The 22817-nt window shown below is 62.6% G+C and overlaps 1 protein-coding gene across 1 annotated transcript in view; it reads right to left on the reverse strand.

Annotated features, from left to right (window-relative positions):
• Positions 1–4902: 4902 nt before the first annotated feature.
• PREX1 (phosphatidylinositol-3,4,5-trisphosphate dependent Rac exchange factor 1) overlaps positions 4903–22817 on the reverse strand; it is a 145399-nt gene continuing 127484 nt past the window's right edge. The window contains exons 26-41 of the mRNA XM_079128603.1: positions 21756–21962; positions 19358–19446; positions 18239–18321; positions 18034–18124; positions 16127–16255; positions 14688–14729; positions 13564–13784; positions 12175–12274; positions 10398–10541; positions 10191–10305; positions 9059–9125; positions 8292–8464; positions 7127–7229; positions 6852–6919; positions 5376–5668; positions 4903–5328 (exon numbers count right to left, since the gene is read on the reverse strand). Coding sequence (XP_078984729.1) covers positions 5626–5668; positions 6852–6919; positions 7127–7229; positions 8292–8464; positions 9059–9125; positions 10191–10305; positions 10398–10541; positions 12175–12274; positions 13564–13784; positions 14688–14729; positions 16127–16255; positions 18034–18124; positions 18239–18321; positions 19358–19446; positions 21756–21962 — 1675 coding nt within the window. The 3' untranslated portion in view covers positions 4903–5328; positions 5376–5625. The remainder of the gene's footprint in view (positions 5329–5375; positions 5669–6851; positions 6920–7126; positions 7230–8291; positions 8465–9058; positions 9126–10190; positions 10306–10397; positions 10542–12174; positions 12275–13563; positions 13785–14687; positions 14730–16126; positions 16256–18033; positions 18125–18238; positions 18322–19357; positions 19447–21755; positions 21963–22817) is intronic.

A 22817-nucleotide genomic window follows, 5' to 3' on the forward strand; every position in this document is an offset into this window, starting at 1 on the left:
TGGTCACCTCGGGGACGGCTCCACCTTGGTGGCCCCCAGTGCCACACAGCTGTGACCCAGGACTACAGCTCCCCTCACCTCCCTCACCAGTCCCAGGGCCCCAGGGGCTCTGCCCGTCTCCCGGAGCTCTCCGCGCCGATCTGGAGACCACCAGCTCAGCCGCGGGGACAGAAGTACCGCGCCAACCCAAGGTCACACGCTTCACAAGACAGAAGCCACGGGACTAAGAGGCCCAGCACTGCCTCCGCCCTGGAGGGGCAGGCCCGCCAGGCGGGGCAGGGACGGCCATTTACAATGAGGAAACGGCCTGGCCTGTGTCAGGACCAACGGCCTCCAGACAGAAGTCCCAGTGCCCAGGCCACCTGCTTGCTCTGGTCCCTGCCCCCTCCAGGGTCACCTCCCCTCCCCTCACTGCTCCAGCTAGTGGCCTCCTCACTCCAACTCGCCAGGCAAGCTCCGACCACAGGGCCTTTGCACAGGCTGCTTCTGATGCCTAGACCAGATGTCTCCGTGGACCGCTTCCCCTTTGGTCCCCATTCAAGGGTCTGCCCCAGAAAGTCCTTCCACGACCTTCTACCCCAATGGCTTGCACACCGGTCCTGGCCTCTGGTCGACTGTATTGGACTTCTGCAGCTGCACCAGCTGACATGCCCATGTGTGTATACATACGAAACCTGTTTTCCTACAGCACAACGTGAGCGCCGGGGGCTTCACGCATGAGGCTCTGGCCTAGGCCAGGGCTGGGCGCAGAGCAGGCCCTCGACAAGTATCTGTGAAACAGTGCAGTGAGGGCCAGGGAGGGTCAGACCAAGAACCACGGTCAGGTCTCTCAGACCCCTGATGACCAGAGTGCTGGGCGGGGACGCACTCTGACAGCACATGGCACAGGCGACTCTCCCTTACCGTCATGAAATGCCGGAGGCAGGCTTCTTATGAAGAAAAGAGGTTCACTCGGCTCAGTTTAGGCACTGAAAGGCCAAATCACACAGTGCGGGCCTGGCAAGGGCCCCCTTGGCTGTGTCACCTCAGGATGAATGGTCTCTTCCTGGCAGAGATCTGAAGTGGCACGTGGCACCAAGGGACAGGGTGTGTGTGTGCCCATCAGACAGCAGGAAATGCTATGAAGAATAAACTGGGGCAGGCAGAGGGGAAGCAGGTGATGGCGACTGAGCAGACCTGGAAAAAATGATGGAGCAAAAGCAAGAGGCCATGGGAAGTGTCTCAAACCACGGGGACAGCATGTGCAAAGGCCCTGAGGCAGTGTCCACGACACGTTGGCAGCAAGGCTCCCTCTGCTTCCCGGCTGACCACCTTGCACCCTTGCTCTTGGACAGTGACCTCTCCAACCCTTCCCCAGCCCCACTTCTGCCAGATCCCAGGACAAAGCTCTCTCCTGTGGTCCACAGTCCTGGCCACCGTGCTTCTCACTTGCCAAATGTAAAGCTGCTCCCTCAGACCTGGAGCCACACAGGGGCTGGTACTTCTGAGGTGCTCGACTTGCCAGCTGTGTGATCTCAGGAAAGCCACTTAAACTCTCTGAGCCCACTTCCTCCTCTACAGAGTGGAGAGGCTGACCTGGTACGATGCCCGCCCAGCAGTGAGCCCAATGGACACTCGGCACTCAGTGCACAGGAGCGGGTCTAAATGTCCACTGCTCCTTCAGAGTCCGGGGGGGCCAGGTGGATCCCTTCACAGGTGGTGGAGACCCCAGCCTGGCAGGAGCCCCTAACTCGGGTCCCAAGCCCTGACTCCAACACCCTGCCCTAGCGCGAGGGGTGGGGGTCCGGGGGTGGAGGGTGGGCAGCGGCAGCTGGGCCCTCCCCCTCGCCACCGCAGTCCCAAAACACCAGGACCTTCCTCGGGACGGCCTGGCCCACAGCGCCACCTGGTGGCCATGGCCTCCACGGAGCCGTGGTTCCCGAGCGATGTGGGGCACATCGGCAATTGTGGGTTCCCGGCTACAACCCTGCGGGGACCGCTTGTCCAGGGAGGTCATTCACTCCCGCCTCACGGGTCCACCAGGAAGAAGGACGACCAGGGAGAGAAGGGAGGACACTAGAAAAACGGGTAGAAATAGTCGCGCCTCCAGCCACGTTCCGGGGCAAAGAGAAACAAAGGCGGGGAAGAGAGAACAGAGGGAAAGAGACGGAAACCAAGGAGGAAACGCAAAAGGCAAAGCCAGCCCAAGAAGGGCAAGGGCAGACTCGCCAGGCCGCCCGCAGGGCCAGCGCCCCTGTCCAAACGGTGCCCGCGCTGCCTCCTGGCTGGCCAGGGGCCTCTGGGCCTGAAGCCTGGTGGCCAGCCAGGACCCAAGCTCAGGAACCCCGACTCTGGGCACCTCGCAGACCCTGGCACCCTGGCTGGACAGGCTGGGCACCACACGCCTCTGGGAAGCCACTGCAGGGCCTGCTGGCACCCGGCATCGCAGCAGCGGGTGGAGAGAGGGACAGTGACGCCCAAGAGACACCACTGCACTGCAGGAGGCCGTGGGGTCCAGGAGGCAGCCAGGAGCCGAATGTGGAAGGTGTCTGCCAGGCCCCCGCCACAGCAGTCCAGCCGCCACAGACCCACCCGAGCCAGAGCCGTGGTCCACGGCACACGCTCCCGGTGCCGGCAGCTATGGCCTGCCTCTCTGCAGCCGAGACTCGCGGGTGCCCGCTCAGGGCTGGTGCTGGGCCGCCAGCACAGAGGCTGGGGCAGGTTCCGGGCTCTTCCTGGGGGCTGCCCTCTCCATACACAGTTCGGTCTAGGTGAAATCAGAGTGGCCCACGCGCTGGTCCACCTTGGGCTTCCGAGGGCCCCAAGTGCAGGGCCTGCGTCTGACAGTTCAAACGGCGGCTCGGCTTGCAGAGCTTGCGGACTCAGCCCCGGGGCCTGCTGCCCGCAGCGGGAGGAGGAAGCCGCGGCGCAGGAGCCAGAGGCTCTGAGAGGCCTCGCGGTTGGGCGGCCGTGGCTCCTGGCCACCAGCTCCTGCCCTGGCTGGCACTGACGTGGCGACTCCCAAGCCCAGGCCCTCGTAGGTAGGAGCCAGGCCACGGGCGCTGCAGGAACTGAAGCGCTGGGACCCCCTGGAGGCAGCTGCTCCTCACGCCCGCTGCCCGGGCCCGGCGGGAACGCGGACCAGTGTGACCAGAGCTTCTGATTTGCTAAGAAAACGAAATCGAGAATTGAGAAGTGAAATCCGGCAGCTGGTGAGAGGAGCCAGTTACAGGAGCTCTGCCTCGGGGAGCAGGGCGGGGACCCAGCCGACTTCCAGGCTCCCCCGGCCCCCAGCTGGGTCCTCCGGCCTCCGCAAAAGTGCCCCTGGTTCTGAGGAGCTCTTTGTGCCCCACTCTGTACATTAAGAAGGGTGCGTCTGAGAGGGAAGTGGACCCCGCTCCCCACTCAGCTGAGCCCAAGGAGGGGCCCACAGCTGGGCAGCAGGGCCGCCTTGTCCAGCACTCCTCTGCGGGTCCCCAGGGAGAATCCAGGCTGCGACGGGTACTTCCTGCGGAAGCGTCTGCCTGGAGGAAGACATCCAGTGCTGCCGGCCCCAACTCCAGCTGGGGGAGACAGCCCTTCTCTGAGTGTCCCTGGATCCAGAAACTGGCCTCCGATAATCCCAAATACTCAATCTATCACGACACCCCAAATCCAAAAATTCCAAGAACTGTTACGGCATTGAGTCTTTTGAAATCTCAGTTGAAAGACCCTAAGATGCTTCTGGAAGGGGCCCAATCCGGGCCTTTGCGAATGGACGGGACAGTCAGCCTGGACTCTGAGTGGCAGGAGCCCCGCCCACCACACTGAGCTGCTGATTCCACTCCCCCCTGGGCCAGTGGTCCCTGCAGGCAGAGCAGAGGGTGACCAGGTGCTGTCCCCGGGCCTTCCCTAAGCCCTGGGCACAGTGAGACACCCAGCAGGGGACAGCAAACTGCTGGCAAACAGCAGCCATGACTTCACCACGCCGGCGAGACAGCCGGTCGGGGTCCTGGACAGCGCTCAAGTCCAGCCCAGGAGCCATCGTCTGCAATTCAAGCTGGGGTCGCAAACCCGCCCTGCACCCTCAGACAGTCCTCACCCGTCCCCAGGAGGAGGCCACCCTGTCCCCAGGACCTGGAGAAACCCCAGCACAGGTGGCCACGTCGCTGGCTTGGGGCCACTGGCTCGAGGCCCCAGCAGTGGAGACCTGACCATGCCAGTGGCCGTCAGAGGTCACCCCACCAGGGCACTCGCCGCAGACCAAGCGGGCTGCAGCCTCCTTGGCATCACAGGCTGGCTGACAGTGGGCTTAGAGCCTCCCGCACGCTGACCGAGAAGAACCCGACATTTTAAGGGAACCGTGCGCGGTGCCCGCCCTGGGCCTCACCTCGCTCACCAGGGCGGAGGCGGGTCCTGGGCTCTCCACCTGCAGCAAGATCCAGCAAGAGGCACCCTGCAGGCCTGTGCAGGGTGACAGGAGGGTGGCCTCCGGGCACCCCGGGGACCGAGACGCCTCGTGGCAGCCCACGCCCATGCTCCCAGCCAGCCGGGTGACAAGAAGACAGGACGTCCCCCTGCTCCCTGCCCCCCCCCCCACAGGCGCCAGGGCCGGACTGCTGAGGGGCCTCTGTGGGTCCCTCTGCCCAGAGGGCAGGTGGTTTCCTGTCTCTGCGGCCAGCAGAGGAGTCCCAAACGCCCTGCTCTGAGACATGGACATCAGAAGAACCAAGTCCACCAGGGCAACCAGTGCCCCGCGCAGGAGGCCTCTGGGGGCAGCCCCGGCCCCGCCTCCCTCCTGGGCTCCCTCCTCTCAAGCCCTTGCAGCCACCATCTAGAAAGTTCCAGCCCTGAGTTGACGCTGGAGAACCAGGAGTGGACGGAAGGCATCAGTGGGGACCCGAGATACCTTGCAACCCCAACATTAAAAAAGAGCACGTGCTAATATTTTTAAGTTTTTCAATAATTTAGTTTTCCTTTTTTAGTAGAACTGGGTAAAATCGTCAATGCTACCTTACGTTGGTCCCTGTTAGACAATATACCTTTCTTTGAAATTTAAAATGTCAAATATATACTCATACAACCTTAGAAAAAAACCTTGAAGACGAAACAACAAAAAATAAAATAAACCACGCCAGTGACGTGGCGCCTACGAACACGTCGGAGCGCATCTCGCGCCAGGCCGAAGGCGCCGGCTCCCCTGGGTCGGGCTCGGAAGCGGAGGCTCACGAGTCCTCTGGGTGGCAGGCGGCGCCCCGTCCTTGTCCCTCCTGGCAGAGGCCAGCTCTCCGAGTCCGCCCAGCAGGTTAGTACGGGTTAGGGGTGCGCCGGACGCTCGGGCCGAGACCAGCGCAGAACCCGGGAATGTGCCTGCAGGGCCCGGGGTTCAAAGTGCGGCTGCGCCAGCCGAGGGCTGCCTGCGGGCCCCGGGCAGCACCCCGTGCCGGGCCCTCGGGGATGGCGGGTGGAGTCCAGGTGCCGGGGTGGAGGACGTGCTGGCCGGGATGACCGGACGGTCAGACAGAGTAGGCCCTGTCCTTGCAGGAGCTGGTAGAGGAAGCTGGGCAGGTCCCAGGACAGCTAGGCAGGAGCCACAGGCCAGCTCTCCTGCTGACCGGGTCCTGATGTGTCCTCTTACACGGCAGCCGAGGTGTGGCACGTTGGTGTTCAGAGATCTCCGTCCACCGGAGGCTGGCAGAGGCGGTAGAGGCTAGCGGGCGGAGGCAAAGAGGATGAGGTCCGGTGGCCAGGACCTGTGGCCCTCTCACCTCTACTTCTGCATATCTTATGGGCGATTTGCGCCAGAGAACAGGCTCAGCAGCCTCAGGAAGCCTGTGAGAGGACGTGCCACGCCGTCCGGCTGCCCGGTCCCTCCCCGCAGGCGGGGTTCATGGGCACAGGAGTGTCTGGAGCACATGTGTGTATTTAGACAGGGGTGCGGGGCGCTCTTCTGCACCCTGGGAGGCTAAGAGACCCCATCCTGCCCGAGCTTCTCCCTCCACGGAGCCCGGGACTCGCTGCAGGACGGGACAGAGCGAGGACTCCGAGCTGTGTGCTCATTGAGGAGCCACTGCTGGGCCTGCAGCAGGACCGGTGGCCAGAAGGACCACGAGGGGTCAGGACTGTGGAGGCAGGAGTGCCAGGCATAGGCCACCGCCCACGGGAAAGCCAAGCCTCCAGGTGACTCAGGTTGGAGCTGGGCCTGGGTTCAGAACCCAGCTCTGCCGGCTGCTAGCTGTGTGACCTTGGACAATATACTTAACTTCTCTAGGCCTGAGCACCCCCACCTGCCAACTGGAAATAACAGCAGGACCTTGCTCACAGCACTCCTGTTTGGGTCAAACGGGCCCCCACGGGTTAAGAGATGGGCCCAGGGTCTGGGGCAGGGAAACCAAAAAAAAATTAGAAAAAGAGGCTGAGCAAGCACGTGTGGAGACTCTTGGGTACAAACGAGGTTTGCGAGGGGGTCTGAAAGGGCGGCCTGGTCCCAACCCCGTGCTGGGGCCACAGGAGACGTGGCCACTGCGGAAGCGGCCAAAGGGTGTGTGGGAACGCGGCCCTACTTCCGCGTACTCAGACTACTTCAAAATAAAACGCTTCTTAAAGCTTGTGGGCAGACGATGAGGAACCGGGCGGGGCGGGAGAGCGGAGATGGGCTGAAATGAGCCCAGATCCCAGGGCTGCGGAGCTGCTGAACACCACGGGAGCCGCCCCGCGGCCACCTCAGGGCCTGCAGGGACCCCTTCCTGCCTCCCCCGAAGGGGGCCCTGGTGACGTCACAGACTGCGCCAGGCCTGGCGCTCCCGAAGCAGAGTGAAAAAGCAGAGCGGCCGGGGAGCACCAGGGGTCTGCCAGGGCCGAGGGCCCCCTGGAGGGAGAGGGGGGCCACTCACCGGGGTGCACCCTGGGGCATCTGGTCCTTGACGCGCAGGTTTTTGGCCAGAATCTCCACCCTGGGGCCCTGGAAGGAAAGAGCCGTCAGACTGGGGCCCCTGGAGGAGCTCGGGGCACGCGGGACACCTGGCTGGGGGCGCTGCTCCAGAAGCTGACACCCTCGGCCCCCAGGCGGGCCAGGTCTGGGCTGAGGGCACCCAGGCCCAGGTGGCCAACCCCACACAGGGCGCACGCGGCCGCCCGCAGCCCGGCCTGGCGAGCCTCGAGGCCTCACCTGCTTCCGCATGATGTCCGTGGCCTGCATCATGCACTTGGGCAGCAGCCCGTGGCTCCGCGCCAGGATAGCCGCCTGCTCCAGGGACACGCTCAGGGTGCTCCTGCAGGCGGGGAGAGGGCATCGGACAGCGGCCACCCCCGCAGGCCTCACCTCCCTCTCTAGGGCTGTGCAGCCACCCGTCCTGCGTCCTCTCCGGGCTGACCTTCCCCACCTGCCTGCTCCTCCCCACCGGCCCCTCCGGCAGCCTCCACCCCTCAGCCTGTCCCTGCTCGGTCTGCACCCAGGACAGCAGTGGGGCCCTGCTCTCTGTCAGCTGACTGGTGACTCCCGAGGCCTGGCCCCTGCTCAGCGGCCCCGGCAGCCCTGTGGCTCAGGCTGTTAGGACCCGGCTCTGCGCCAGGCCTGGGGCTCCAAGCCACCCTGCACCCTTCTCCCTGCGGCCCTGACGGAGGAGTTGACCTCTGGGCACCCCGGTCTCCCTGACTAGAGTCAGGACTGGAGCAACAGCGACAGGGGACCAGAGAGGCTGCCCCGTGCACTGTAGGGCGCCCAGCACCAGCCCCCACCCACCAGATGCCACAGTCCCCGGCTGTGATGACCACGAATGTCTCCAGACACGGCCAACGTCCCCTGGGGAGCAAAACTGCCCCTGGCTGAGGACCCTGGGATAAGTCCTTCTGCACCAGCCACAGCAGGGGACACAGGCTGGGGACGCAGCACCACAGAGCACCCGGCACGCAGGAGCCTGCCACCACTCGAGGAGACGCGACTGGACGCCTGTCCATTGGTGCCAGGCCGGATCCGCTGGGCACGGCGGAGAACAGAGGCCCCGCCCTCACAGACAGCCCGCGCCAGGGTGGCAGAGCTGTCGGACCCGAGAGGGAGTGGCGTGAGTGGCAGGCGCGGGGACACGTGGCCGGGAAGGGCTCCCAGGAAAGCAGCTGTCTATCCCTGGGGCCAGCAGCCGGGTAGAGGACAGGAGCGTCCAGGGAGGCCGGAGGCAATTCTGCCCTGCAGGTGAGGCCTCCGTTGGCGGCAGGGATGGAGGCTGGGAGCTCCGGCTCCCTCACGCCCTCCGGCCAGGACCCAGGACGCGCAGCCCCGCTGCCCGTCACTGCCACCGTCCCATCTCACAGACAGCCTGGGGACCGGTGCGGCCCACCTCTGCATGCCCGTGCCACACATGGCGATCTGGCAGGCCCCCAGGCGGTAGCAGAGCTCGGAGGAGACGGGGACCAGGCCGGCGCCCAGACTCCCGCTGGTGCCAGGTGTGGGGTGCACGAAGGACTTCACGAGGCGGCAGAGCTCGTCCAGGGCGTTGATGGGGCGGATCAGCTGCAGGCGAGGGACAGACACGGGTGCTTGGGCACGGCCAGCGCCCCTGCCCTTCCACGACCCGGCTCAAGCGCAGTCGGGCTCCCCGCCACCCCGCAGCCGGCGCTCCACATCCGCCACGTACTCCAGGTCTCGCCCCCGGCCTGCGCCCTTCCCAACTGAGCACCAACGGCCGCGCTCCGATGCCTCCCGGCCCTGCTTCCCGACCACGTGTGCGGAAAGGCGGTGGCGGCTCCTTCCTGTGCCCCGTGAGAGCTGCCGCCTCGCCACAGTCCCAGAGCACGTGCCCACACCTCCCCAGCAGCCCAGGCCCCGCGGCCAGCACGCCCGCCCAGGGTGAGGCCTGCCTCCACCGGGAAGGCCGGCCACCAGGCACTGAGCGGCAGGAGGCGAGGCAGCGGGGCCCAAGGGGCAGCAGGCCCAGCGCAGGCGGAGTCCGCGAGTGGGACGAGCCCGCGCGGACGTCACGTCTCTCCACTGCTCGGAGCAGCTGGAAGCCGCCGTGGCTACCAGAGCTTTCGACCGCTAAGCGCTAGTAAAACGCGAAGAGAGGACTCAGAGCGGGGCCGGCCACGCCGCAGGCTGGGGACACACCTGGTCGATCTTCACGGCAGTGGTGCTGGCGTCCGTGGGCAGGTTCGACCGCTCCAGGTAGAAAGCCCTGAGGGAGAGGGACGGGCGAGGGCTGAGGGCTGAGGGCTGAGGGCCGAGGGCCACCCTGGCCCTGCCACGCCTGGCCGCCCTCTCCAGGTGGATACAGAGGCAGCCTGACAGCCCCGCTAGCTCCCCACCCAGCCTGTGTTCCTCTCCTCGGAGCCCTGTCCCCTCTGGCACTGGACGCTGCTCTGTGCTCACTGGCTCCCAGTCTGTCCCCCTCTTCCACGGGGGCCGACCAAGCCATAAAGGCCCAGGCCCTGGGAGCCAGGGTCTCAGGGACAGTGCTCAGCCGGGCTGTGGAATCAGCACAGGCCGCAGACGGGTGGACAGCAGCAGCCGCCCTCCTGCTGACAGGTCTATATTCACAGCACGGCGGGCTGGTCTTGGCAGTTCCTGCCCCAGAAGAGGGCAGACTCCCCGCACGGGGACAGTGTGTGTCCCATGTAAGGTCCCGATGAGCCCGTGCTGGGCGAAAAGGAACGACCAGAGCTCGTATTTAAAACGCTGCATAAGCAGCACAGAGACTCGAGGCCTGGTCCATAGGGACAAAACGGAAGCGTCCGTCTCCCATTCCCAAATGGCAAAGCCAGGCCCAGAGAGGATAAAGCCCCTCCCAGCCACCCTCTGTCACCGAGGCAGGGCTCGGGAGGGGCCATGGGCGAGCTGCTGGGGACTGGGAGCTCCTCCCCTGGACCTGGCTTCCTCCTGGCACAATCCGTTCCCCGACTTCTCCCTGCAGGGTTGTGAATGGGCACCCCCTTCTCAAGGCCCAGGGCCCCATCTCAGCTCTGGCCCCCAGGCAGAGTGGACCGGCCCCTCAGCTCAGCAGAGAGGACCTGCTTTGAAGCCAGACTGTTGGCCTGTGACCTTGGGCATGCTGTGCGTGCTCCTGGCCTCAGCTTCCCCTGAGCACGGGTGAGCGCACCCGCCGTGCACACTGCCATCAGATGCTCACGCAGGCACGTGCTCCAGAAAGAGCGTCTGGCCCGCTACTCACGCCGAGGGTCTGCCTGCCACCTGCCGTGGCAGCCTTCTGAATCCTGCCCCCGACAGAGGCCCAAGTACACACCTGAGCTTGCGATAATACTGCTGGACCTTCTCCAGGGACTGGGCATTGATCTCCTGCTGCAAATCCTCTGCTGCCTGGCTGCCTGGAGGAGGCGGCCCTTCCACATTCTCCAGAGCTGAGGAGGAAGAGGAGGTAGGGCAGGGGCTGGGTCCCAAGGGCTCAGTGGCCTTGGCTTGGCCCTGTGGTCCCCCACAGCCCGCAGCCCACCTTTTGTGAAAAGCACAGTGTGCAGTCGGAGGCTGGCCCCGCTCTCCAGGCGGGAGGGCAGCTTGGAGAAGTGGTAGCTGTCGAGGTAGAAGACCACCTTCAGTGCCTGCCGGCTGCCCTCGATATGGTAGAAGACGTTGGTGTCTGCAGGGGACGAGGAGGCAGGGGCCTCAGAGCCCCACCCCTCTGCCACAGCAGCTTCAGATCTCCCACCCCCAGCACCTCCCTGCCCTCCCCACTCCAGAGGGATAGCCTCAGACCTGCCTGTCCTCCCACCCCGCTCCAGAGGGACAGCCTCAGAACCCCTCTCCCCAGCCTCACGATGGTACCCTGGGACTTCCATGTCCACTGATGCCAGAGCAGCATCCTGTGAGCGCATGTTCCCTCCAGCCTAGAGGGGCAGCCTCAGACTTCCCACCCCACAGGGGTAGCCTCAGACAGCCCCACACTCTGCAGAGCAGCCTGTGACCTCCCTCTTGGACAACTTCAGCAGGTGCTATTCTTGGCCCTGACACTGACTGCCCAGCAGGGGAGCCCGCAGTGGTCTTCAGAGCCCCCCCACAGTGCTCCAGTCACCCCTGGCCTGGTAGCTCAGGGCCCCACCTGGCAAAAGCTGCCCTCAAACAGCGCCTGCGTCTTATTCGCCCCATGAGGAAGAGCTTGAGGTGGGAGGGCAAACTGCGGTGCTCAGAGCCCCTGCTGCACCCTGCAGGCATCACTAGCCGATCGGGGTTCTCCTGAGCCCAGCCCAGCCCCAGACAGGCAGCCACTGCAGTCAGCTCAAACTGGCCCCCAGAAACCGCCCCCATGCGCAGTCTGCGTTTCTGCCCCAAGGAGGTGCCAGTCGGTCCTTGCAGGGAGGGAGGGCAGACCTCGCAGAGCCAGACACAGCACAGGGACACGCAGGCCACGGTGGCGCTGCAATTTCAAGCGGGTGTGGGAGCGAGGAAAAGGGGTCTCAGGGGCTTTTCCTGGAGTGAAATGAAAGGAAGGGAAGCGCTGATCTAGAGCGTGGCCCTCAGCCTCGCGAGCGCTGCAGTCCTGGGGACAGCTTGTGACACAGACACCCCAGTTCCACTCCAGAGTTTCTGAGGTAGGAGATCTGGGGCGGGGTCTGAGAATCAGCATTTCTGGCAAGTTCCCAGGACCCACGCTCAGCAGCAGAGCTCTGGAAGCAAGCACAGGGTTCTCAGCCTCGGCTGAAGGTCACCCGGACAGCTCCCCAGGGACCCCGGGACACGGGGACCCCTTGCCCAGGCCCCATGCCACAGCAGCCAGCAATGGGGATCTGCATCTGGGATGCCCCCAGTTGACTCCAGGTGAGATGCACAGGGAGGGCAGGGGCCATGGCCTTGCTGCTCCACGTGGCCCAGATCCTGTCCCTGAGTACCGAGTGCTCACTGCTACGGACGTGCACATGGTGGGTGGTGGGTGGTGGTCAGATGGATGGGGGGGGGGCAGGATGAAGGGAGAAAGAAAGGACTAAGGACCGTCCATCAATTATGCCGTTTGTCCTTAACAATCTGAACTCTTCGCTCCACATAAGGAGACTCCAGGGTGGAATTTAACGAGAAGTACTGTGGACCTCTTTCAAGACCTGGTGGGGTCAGCTGGGTTGACATGAGAGAACCCCTTTTTCCACTCAAGCTGGGGCACGAAGCTTGACGTGCTGAGTTCAGGTCCGCCTTGGGCAGCTGGCCTGCACCCACAGGGCCCCAAGTGTCCCTTTGGCCTCAGCATCCAGACTCCCACCGCAGGGGTGGGAGGAATCACTCACTGGCCACACAGTTCTCGTCCAGCTGCTTAAAGGAGAAGGTGACACTGTCCAGCTCCGACAGGGTCCCCCAGATGTCCTCCAGCATGGTCTGTTCCTCCTTCTGCAAGAAGATACAGTGGAGGGACCTCAGGTGCCACCCACCCCAGGTCACCTCGTGATGCTGGGATCCGAATCTAGGCATCGGGAGACACCAGGGGCCTCCTGAGCCCCAGGTCCAGGGTGCTCTGCCAGCGAAATCATGGCTCCCCATAGCTCGTCCTGTGCCCCACAAGCGTCAGAACTCTCCTCTGCTCTGACTTGCTGAGTGACCTGGTAACGCCACCTCCCAACCCGGACAAGGGTTCCTGACTTAACCATCCCACCCACCTCCCTGGCTCCTCCAGGAGACCCCAACACCTGATTTCTCCCCCACACCCATACACAACCAGGGCCAAGCCCCGACAGGTGGACCATGCTCCACATACCCCCAACTTCCCAGCCACCCCCACAGGGGCACTGTCCACGTCCCAGAAGGACCCCAGGTCTCCCCCTCATCCTCCCCCAAACAACCCACCCCTCCTTGGGCTGTTCCCTTTTTAAGTCAAGCCCAAATCCCATTTCTCGCCTGCCTCCACACCTGCAAGCCTCCTCTGCCCAGAGTAAAGCCCCAGCCCTACAGACGGGGCCGCAAATCTCTCCTCCCAGCTGCCCTGCCTCCGCTGGGACCAGCTCTGACCCTGGGTCCCCAGGCAGCTCCACGGCCTTCCACTTTTCCTGCCGTCTCCCCTCCCTCCTCCATCCTCTCTTCTCAGATTCCCCAGCTTGAAGGTGAGCTGTAGACCCAAGCAGGCAGCACCTGGCACCTCCCAACATCAGAGACAGAGTGGACCAAGCAGCTTCTGGCTTTGAGAAGACATTGAGGGTTGGTGTCCCTGCTGCCTTTTGGGTCCAGGGAGAGCAGACCTCTCGCCAGCAGAGGGCGCTCCGAGGCCACGTTTCCCACCCACCAGACAGTGGCTGGGCTTGGCCACCGCAGAGCCAACCTGCACCACAGGTATTTGTCCTGGCGACTGTGGTAGGACACTAAGCAGCATCCCTGGCCTCTGCATACCAGGTGCTAGTAACACCACTCCCGGATCCCTCAGTAGCCACAACTAAAAATGTCTCCAGATGCAGCCAGTGTCCCTGCCCAGCTTGAGCACCACTGGTCTACGCCACGTGGTCTGTTTCCCTCCCACCAGGAGATAAGATCCCCAGGCACAGGGGCTGCTTTGCTCACTGGTAGACCCCAGATCCCTAACAGTACACAGTAGGTGCTCAATTAATAACTGTTGCGTGAACAGACTAGGCCATGAGCACAAGCTGGGAGGGACACTGGCAGAGGGGCCTCCCGCCCCCTGGCCCACTCACCACCACGGCCGGCGCCAGCAGGGACTGGCAGTGCAGCAGGACCCCGGTGGCGGCCACCTGCTCCAGCCACTTGCGGCTGGCGTCGCGGCTGCTCTCCTCGTACTCGCCGTTGTTGTTGTAGCGGTAGCTGAGGGCGGCCATCAGCTGCTCGGAGAAGGTGCACACGGCGGCCACCAAGGCCTGGCAGAAGAGGGCGTCCCTGCGCAGCTGCAGCTCGGTGTCTGCGGTGGGGACAGGCCGCTGAGCGGTGCTACGAGTCGGACCCGGCCCCCCGCAGACCCCACGGGGCGAACTGGCCAAAGTTCACTTGGGGCCAAAAGCCAGGTCCACAGAACTCCCCTCCGCGAGCAAGCCAGGTGGCCCCAAACCCCGACCCAAGCATCTGCCCAAGGGGCGGGCCTGTGGGTTCCCTGCGCCCCCGGGGCCCTCGTGCTCTCTGGGGCACAGCACTTCTCGGCCTGGCCGGCTGGGTACCTGTGGTACTGCTCTGCCACCAAGTGCCACCCGTGAAGAACGGTCTGCCTGCCTTCAGAACTGGGCCCGCCCTCGCTGGCCCCACCCAGTCCCGCCCCGCCCCACCCAGCCCTGCCTCCTTCTCAGGCCCCGCCCCACCCCTTTGCCCCGCCCACTAGAGGCACCAGGCGCCAGGGGCTCATCCGCGGTGAGGAGTTACTCTCAACTTCTGGCCACTGAGTGCAGCAGCCTATTTTGACCTGGACCCTCCCTTGGCCGAAAACTTCTGAGAAGAAGGGAGGGACACCAGTCGTCTCCCAGGGTCCCCCACCCCACCTGCAGTCCTGGCTCCACTATCTGCTGGGGCTGGAGTTCTACCGACAAAGAGCCTCCCCACCCTCCATCCTCTATCCTGTGTCCTTGTCAACAGTCACCCAGGTAGCAGGGCCCAAGACAGGGCTCCCAGCTCCAGGGTCCTGAGACTTGTCCCTCGGACATGAGGTTCAAGTCGTTCCTGGAGGGGCAGGAGGCCAAAATATTGCTTTCCCCAGTGCAGGTCCTGATGGACCAAGGACAAGTCACCTTGGCCACAGAAGAGGCCTCGGGGGCTGTCCTCATAGCCGCCCACAGCCAGGAGGGCCTCACTGGTGCACCTGGGCATGTGCACTCACCTGTGCATTTCAGCAAGGCCAGGAGCAGCTGGTTCTTCCCATCTGGAAGAGGGGCACAAGAGGGAGGACACTGTGGGGCTGGCAGGGGACAGCGGAGCTGGCCCAGCCCATGTGCCTGACCCTCACAGAAAGATGGTGCTAGGGCTGCGCTCTGGTGGTGTTTACCGAAGGCTGGTGCAGGTCCCCATCCAGCAGGGACTACAGTCAGCGCTTCTGTCTCTAGAGTCAGAGCCCCTGCAGACACACACACACACGTTTGTGATACACCCACTCACAGCAGACCTCAAGTGCACACAAGTGCACACACATGCTCAAGCTTGCACATCCTGGACTGCAGGCTGCCCTGGGGAGGAGGCCCTCCTGGTCCACCAGCCAGGCGCCTCTCCTTCAATGGTGCCCTGGGGCCAGAAGAGCCTTCGAAGGAAGTCTGAATGGCCTCCGTGTGGCTTGAGGTACTGTCTTCCCTAGAAGGCCAGAGGGAGGCCTGGCCAGGTGTGGCGACAGCCAAACCAGATGCTGTACTGAGGGCCTGCCCCCATCAGGCAGGGCACTAAGCACTGATGGGTACAGACTGGCTTACCCCCATGACCGCACAGGGTGGCAGGAGCCCTGGGGCTGCACAAGGGCAGACGTGGAAGACAAAGGTGTGCCGAGGTCCCATGGCCAAAGGTGTGTGGCCTGGGATTCAAGCCCTGGCCCTCTGGTCACAAAGCCCACACCCTTTACCAATCAGTTTCGTAAACAGGACGGCTCAGGGTCAACAGAGATTCCAGCTCAGAGGCAGCTCCTCCCTGGGGGTCGGGCCCCTGGGCCGTCACCTCCAGCTCTCCTGGTCCAGTGTACCCTGGCTTGGGTCCTTCCAACCCAGGAGACCTAGACTCAAATGCCAACAAGGACCAGGGTGGTGACATCAGAGGTGTGGCATAGACACCAGACTTTGGGGACTGGAGAGCACCCTCCCCACCCAAAAGGGTAGCTGCCACTCATGAGCACAGAACAGCTGGCCTCTGCCACCTCAAGCAGCCAGGAGAAATCCAGCTTCCCAGGGAAACCTGAGTGGACACCAGCACTCCCTGTTCTGATGCTGTAGCATCAGATTCGTTGGTGGCCCCCACCTGCCAGTTATGACCTCAAGGATAAACAAAAGAACTGAACCAAGCCCCGTTTGGAAGCTGTGAAGAACAGCTCAGCCTCTGCAGCCTCGACTCAAGAGAAAGGCTCAGCATGACTGGCGACTGGGATCAGCAGCCCCCTAGCAAAGGGCACACAGCCCAGGTCTGCCAGGCAGGTCACTCAGCTGAGAAAGCGTACCTACTCTTCTTGCCCTTCCCTGAGCATGCAGGGGGAGGGGCGTGGAGATGGACCCCGGCAGGACCCCGCTGCATTCAAGCCCCAGGCAAAGGCCACAACCCCCACCATGACCCTCCCTGCCTGCTGACCTTCCACATATCTCTGGATGTTGTCCACCAGGGTCTTGATGGAGCTGGGGAGGTTCCAGGGGTCCTCCTGGATGCTGATCTGGATCAAGCTCCGGCCACGGACCATACACTCTTCTTTCTGTTTGAACTCTAGGGTGGGAAAGTAACATGAGGGTCAGGGAAGGGACAGAGGTGGCTTTGGAGAACAGGGGCAAAAAGGCCCATGCCTCATCACCAGATTCCAAAGCTCAAAACCCTAGATCCAGGGAGTCAGCAGGACTCTAGGATATAATCCAGGCCTCAGAGGACAAATACATGGTAAGTGTGCTACGATTTCAATGTGCCATCCCCATCACAGACATCACTCATCAATCTCAGCACCTTCCTGCTGGTCTGAGGCCATGATCCACACCCACAGCCCATCCAGTGCAGACAGCACTAATCAATCTCGGCAGTCTTTGCTCCCAGATCTGGACGTTGTAGCCACAGACTTCTCAAGTACTAGGTCCTCATGCCACAACCAACTGAGCTGGCACATGAGTTGTGATCTAGTCCTAACCCTTCCCTATATAGAGGAGGAAGCCCAGGCACAGTGACTTCCCTAAAGTCACACAGGGTAGTGGGAGACCTGGAATTGAATGTGGCCTTAAGAGGGCCAAAGGCCACGCAGACGCAGGCCCCTGTTCTCTTGGCGTCTTCCCGGGTTTCTGAGATGTGTATGGTTTGGGGCCCTCCCTGCTTTTCTTCCTGAGGTTCACCCCTGGACAGGGGTCCTGACACAACAGAGGGCCAGCTGAGCAGGAACTGACCCCTGCCTGGAGGCAGCTGCCGTCTGCATTCCTGTCTCCTGCACACCACTGGGTGCCCCCGAGGCCAGCAGCGTCCATCCTCCTCAGGGTCACCAGCACCCAGCACCAGGCCTGGCATGGGTTGGCTCTGGGGAGCTATTTACTGGCTGCCGAGCTGCATGGATGGACTGGCAGCCGGGGGATGGAAGGGTGGACAGACAGTGGGCAGGAGGGTGGCAGGTGGGAGGGAAGGCGGGAAGACAGACATTCCACTTCCCATCTCAACTACTGCAAGGAGGAAGCCTCGGCACGGTGCTGCTGCGGCCTTAGCTCACAGAGCCCCCTCTGAGGAGGCCCGGGCAGGTAACAGCGGTTGCTGCCCCTTTAAGTTCTTCGTTATGGCTGCCATTAATTTATGGTCTACTACGCTGGTTCTTCATATATGGGGAGGATAAGACCCTTTAGAAATTAAGTTTCCAAAAGGAAGATACCTTTCTAAAATTTACTTATTCACTCATTTTACTGGGGAATTGGACCAGGGACACTTCACCTTTGAGCTACATGCAATGCATCCCAGTCCTTTTTTATTTACTTTTTTTATTTTTTTGAGACAGGGTTTTGCTAAATTACCAAGGCTGACTCAGACTTGCAACACTCCTGCCTCAGCCTCCTGCGTCACTAGGATTACAGGCACGCACCCCGTACCCAGCAGGAGATACATTAAAAAGATAAAAGTCGCATCAATAATAAACCAGGCGGCAAATGCACACGGTCGGCAAGCATGAAGATGGAGCCAATCCTGCAGAGTGACTGAATGGGGGAGTGTGCTACAGGCCTGTCCCTGTGTCCCCAATGAGCAGGCCGAGGGTCCAGGGACCAGCCTGGGCCACCAACTGTCCTGCAGAGCCAGGCAGCAGCCAGGTCAGGCTTTGCAGCGCCTGCAGCTTCCACTTCACGCTGTTTCATTTTTATGATGCTTTAAAAATAAAAAATAAAAATAAAAGACATCATCCGATTCTGAGCAAAAGCAGCCGTGGCTGGATCTGGCCCACGGCAGGAATCCGTTAGCCTGGACGAGCAGGGCCACCCAGCAGGAGTGCGTCCCCGGTGTCCAGCCTGCTGCCCCCACAGGGCCCTCACCTTGGAGGCTGTGCTCCATGGGGAAGTGCCTGGTCTCCTCGAAGGCCCTGCCCATCACTGGACCCTTGAGCAGCACGTTGATGGCGTCCACCTGGAGACACAGCCCAGTGAGTGCAGCCCTGCGCCCGAGCCCACCCAGCCCAGCGCCAGGGGCTGCAAGGACCCCCCAGGGACTCCGCCCCCCCGCCCCCGGGACCAGGCCGACCTGGTTGAAGAGGTGCTCCAGGCAGCCATGGAGCTTATCCTGCTTGTCCCACGGGATGCGCATGTCACAGGGCAGCTCGTCCCCTGGCCGGAGGAACAGCAGCCACTGTCAGTCACTGCTGCCCACCCTGCTCCTCCAAACCCACAGGGGACATGCAACCTGCCAGGACCAGGTCCCCACTGAGTCACTGGGAAAATCCCTAGACCTCTCTGAGCCTCAGTTTCTTCATCTGAAAACCGGGCAGGAGGCACTAGCGTCCTACAAGATGGCGAGGTGTTGATATTCCCACTCCACAAACGAGGGCACTGAGAACAAAGAGCTGGATCCCAGACCCACTGGGTCACTGTCCACATTCCAGCGAAGCCAGCTGCCACTGAACCTCCCTGGGGACAGACTTCAGTGGCCCAGTCTCATCATGAGACATTAAAGTCCAGTGACACATTCCGTCTTCCTGACCTTCCTTTTCCTCCGCTAAAGTGACGTATCATAAAGTTGACTTCTACACAGAGACTTCCTCTGGCGGGACCCAGCGGTGACAGTGGGAGGGACTTGCCGCTGGCCCACCCTGGTCTGCGAGGATGCCTGACCTATTTATTCACAAAGTGCGTTTTTAAGTCTGAGCGAACGAGACTAAAATCAAAAACACGTCAGGCTTCCAGTAAACGCTGCAAGGTCTCATCTGTCTGTCTGCCCAGCCGCCGGCCTCCTCCATACATACGCCCATGGCCTCCAGGTACCACTGGTGGGCGCACCTGTGGGCGTGAGGGTTCAGGGCCGAGGGGACTTGGTCTTGGAACCTTCCTGTGCTTCTTGGACCTCTGGTTGGCATGTGCGTCAGTTCTGCAGGTCCCCTCGATTCCCAGGGTCTGAGGGACCTCACAGCACCCGCCACGCCCATACCCCACGTGACCATGCGCCATGATGCACGATTGCCCCAGGGACCTTGGTTTCACTCACTAACCCAGAGCGTGACAGGTGCTTGATTAAGTAACTGCTGAACGAGCAGACGGAAGGAGGCTCTGTGCGACTCAAAGCAACACACTGCAAACATGGAAGGAGCTCGGAAATACCCACTAAGCCGATGGCCAGGGGCCCTCCCGGTGCTGGGCAGCCACTTACCAGACCCCATCTCATCGCTGCCCAGGTAGGAGCTGTTGCTTCTCACGCTGGTGTAGGACAGGACTGAGTCCCGGTTGCTGTTGCACTCGCTGCATGGGGTGAGACACGGCCGGTCACCCTCCGCTCCACCCCTGGTCCCGGACACGGACCCCCTTCTGGGGGGTACTGGAAACCCCGGCCCATAGGTACCACACCCAGGGGTCCTTCCTGTCTGAGGCCGGGAGGCGCATTACACCCATCACGGAACCAGAGAGAGGAGGGGCGAGCTACCTCCACTCACTGTCACACTGCCCAGGTCCCTCACTCACTGTCACCACTGCCCAGGTCACACACTCACTGTCACACCGCCCAGGTCCCTCACTCACTGTCACACCGCCCAGGTCCCTCACTCACTGTCACACCGCCCAGGTCCCTCACTCACTGTCACACCGCCCAGGTCCCTCACTCACTGTCACACCGCCCAGGTCACACACTCACTGTCACACCGCCCAGGTCCCTCACTCACTGTCACACCGCCCAGGTCACACACTCACTGTCACACCGCCCAGGTCCCTCAATCACTGTCACACCGCCCAGGTCCCAAACTCACTGTCACACCGCCCAGGTCCCTCACTCACTGTCACACCGCCCAGGTCCCTCACTCACTGTCACACCGCCCAGGTCACACACTCACTGTCACACCGCCCAGGTCCCTCACTCACTGTCACACCGCCCAGGTCACACACTCACTGTCACACCGCCCAGGTCCCTCAATCACTGTCACACCGCCCAGGTCCCAAACTCACTGTCACACTGTCCAGGTCCCTCATTCACTGTCACACTGCCCAGGTCACACACTCACTGTCACACCGCCCAGGTCACACACTCACTGTCACACCGCCCAGGTCCCTCACTCACTGTCACCACTGCCCAGGTCACACACTCACTGTCACACCGCCCAGGTCACACACTGTCACACCGCCCAGGTCACACACTCACTGTCACACCGCCCAGGTCCCTCACTCACTGTCACACCGCCCAGGTCCCTCACTCACTGTCACACCGCCCAGGTCACACACTCACTGTCACACCGCCCAGGTCCCTCACTCACTGTCACACCGCCCAGGTTCCTCACTCACTGTCACACCGCCCAGGTCCCTCACTCACTGTCACATCGCCCTGGTCCCTCACTCACTGTCACACTGCCCAGGTCCCTCACTCACTGTCACACTGCCCAGGTCTCACACTCACTGTCACACTGCCCAGGTCCCTCACTCACTGTCACACTGCCCAGGTCCCTCACTCACTGTCACACCGCCCAGGTCACACACTCACTCTCACACTTCCCAGGTCCCACACTCACTGTCACCACTGCACAGTGTCCCCAGTGCTCTCTGATTGCCTGCTTCTTCTCAGGGACAACCCTGCCCTGGGCTGAACTTCCCACCCCCCTGACCAGAAGGAACTCAGGAACCAGAAGTCCCCATCCCACGATTCCATCCCACCGCTCACTGACCACTAAAGGAAAAGCCCAAGGACCCAGAGGTGTAAGAAGGAGGCCCAGAGGCCCGGAAATCCCTGGCGGGATGCTCCGAGGACCTGGTGCAGAGGCAGCCAAGAGGCCCTGTCTACAGACCCCAGGGAGGTGGGCAGCTGGAGGGGGCCGGGCCCTCGGCTCAGGAAGAGCGTTCGCTGGCACATCTGCCTGGGCTCCGCTGCGCCTGCGACCCGAGCTGCCTACGCCGCCCCGTGCGGCAGGCAGAGGTGACTGGGCTCTCGCTGGGAGAGAGGAGGAGGTGTCAGCACCCAGCGCAGGTCAGCGGGGACCCAGCTCCAGTCCACTTAGCCCATCCATTGAGGCCCCGCTGATCTCGTTACAGTTACTCTAACCAGTGGCGATACAGCGCGCGGCCCCTCAGGAGAAGAAAACCACCTTATTCCTCGGAGCAAGTAAATTAAACACACGGTGTTCGCTGCAAACACCATGTTTTTGTTGTAGCGCTAGGGATTGAACCCGGGGTGCTCAACCACTGAGCGACACCCCAGCCCTTTCTGTCCAGCTGTCCATCTGTCCATCTGTCTGCCTACTGATCTTGAGATAGGGCCTCACTAAATTGGCCAGGCTGGTCGTGAACTTGGGATTCCCCGGCCTCGGCCTCCCCAGCTCTGGGATGGCAGGCGTGCGTCCCCGTGCCTGGCGAAGACCACAGTCCTACCGGAGGTGGAAGCACACCACCCAGGCATCAGACCCCTCCTGGACACTCCGCCAGCAAGTACAGCTGCATGGGCAGCGTCCGCCAGGCCAGGCCTGAAGTACCAGCCTGGACAGGGAGCTGGGCTTCTGGGGTGCACCTCAGCTTCCCCAGGGTCAGAGGCTGTCTGACCCTGTCCAGCCCCAGGCCACGGTGGCCACACTCACCTGTAGGAGTCCCGGTAGCTCATGGTGTCATGGCCCGAGTCCTCCTGGTCTTCCTCAGACACTTTGAAGCACACTTTCTTGATGCCCCCGTGGTCAGTCCTGTCCATCTCGCTGTCCTCGCTGACCAGCGGGGAGGAAGAGGCCTCCTCTGCCAGGGGCGGGTCGCAGGCCCCACCAGGAGTGGGCTCCGTGATTGTGGACAGCAGCCTGCAGGGCAAGGGCTCAAAGTGAAGACCAGGCCGTGGCTTCCCCAGCCTCTGCCCTTCCACCCTGCACAGGGGGAGCCGTCCAGGGCTTTGTGTCCCTCCCCTGAAAGGCCCACTGCAACTCTGCAGACGCCGAGCAGGGCGCCTCCCGGGGCCGAGACACACAGGCCCGTGGCTCCTGGCAAAGCTCGGGCTCTGGCTTCTGCGTGCAGGCCGGGGCGCTGGACGAGGCCCAGAGAGCAGGGCTTTCAGCCAGCAGGGGCCTCAGGACCACCCCTGGGCTCTGCCGCCACGGACGAAAGCCCCCGGGACAGGCGGCAGGTAAACTCGTGGCACTGTTGGGTCACAAGGAAGTGTCATTCAAAAGGCAGTTTTAGCCCTGAGGCTGCCACTGCCTGACTGAGGGGCCTAAAGCAAATTGTTCAGCCTCTGAGACTCAACCTGTAAAATGGGATAATTCACATGTGCCTCCCGGGCTGGGAGATGGGAGGCATAGAACACGCCGAGGGTTAGACGGAACAGCGTCCGGTGCCTCGCGGGATCCCCAAGTCCGGGCTAGACGCCACCCCACCTCTCATGAGGTCAGTGTCACAACTGACTCCTGACTCCACTCTGCAGATGAGGAGACCGAGGGTCAGAGAGGTTGCCCGAGGTCGCATAGCCAACAGGTGGTGGGCCAGGAGTAAAGGCCACACCTTGGGCTCCAGAGCCTGCAGCCCGGTCTCCTGCATGGGAACCATCCCACGAAGCAGAGAGAAGGTGCGCAGGGCACGCAGGCTCTGCAGCTTCCGCCCAGAGAGCAAGGCGCCTGCACGTCCCCCGCGGTGTCTCCGACACCAGGCCTGTTCAGCAGTGC

The sequence above is a fragment of the Sciurus vulgaris genome (assembly GCF_902686455.1).
Source record: "Sciurus vulgaris genome assembly, chromosome: 2".
Classification (NCBI taxonomy): Eukaryota; Metazoa; Chordata; class Mammalia; order Rodentia; family Sciuridae; genus Sciurus; species Sciurus vulgaris.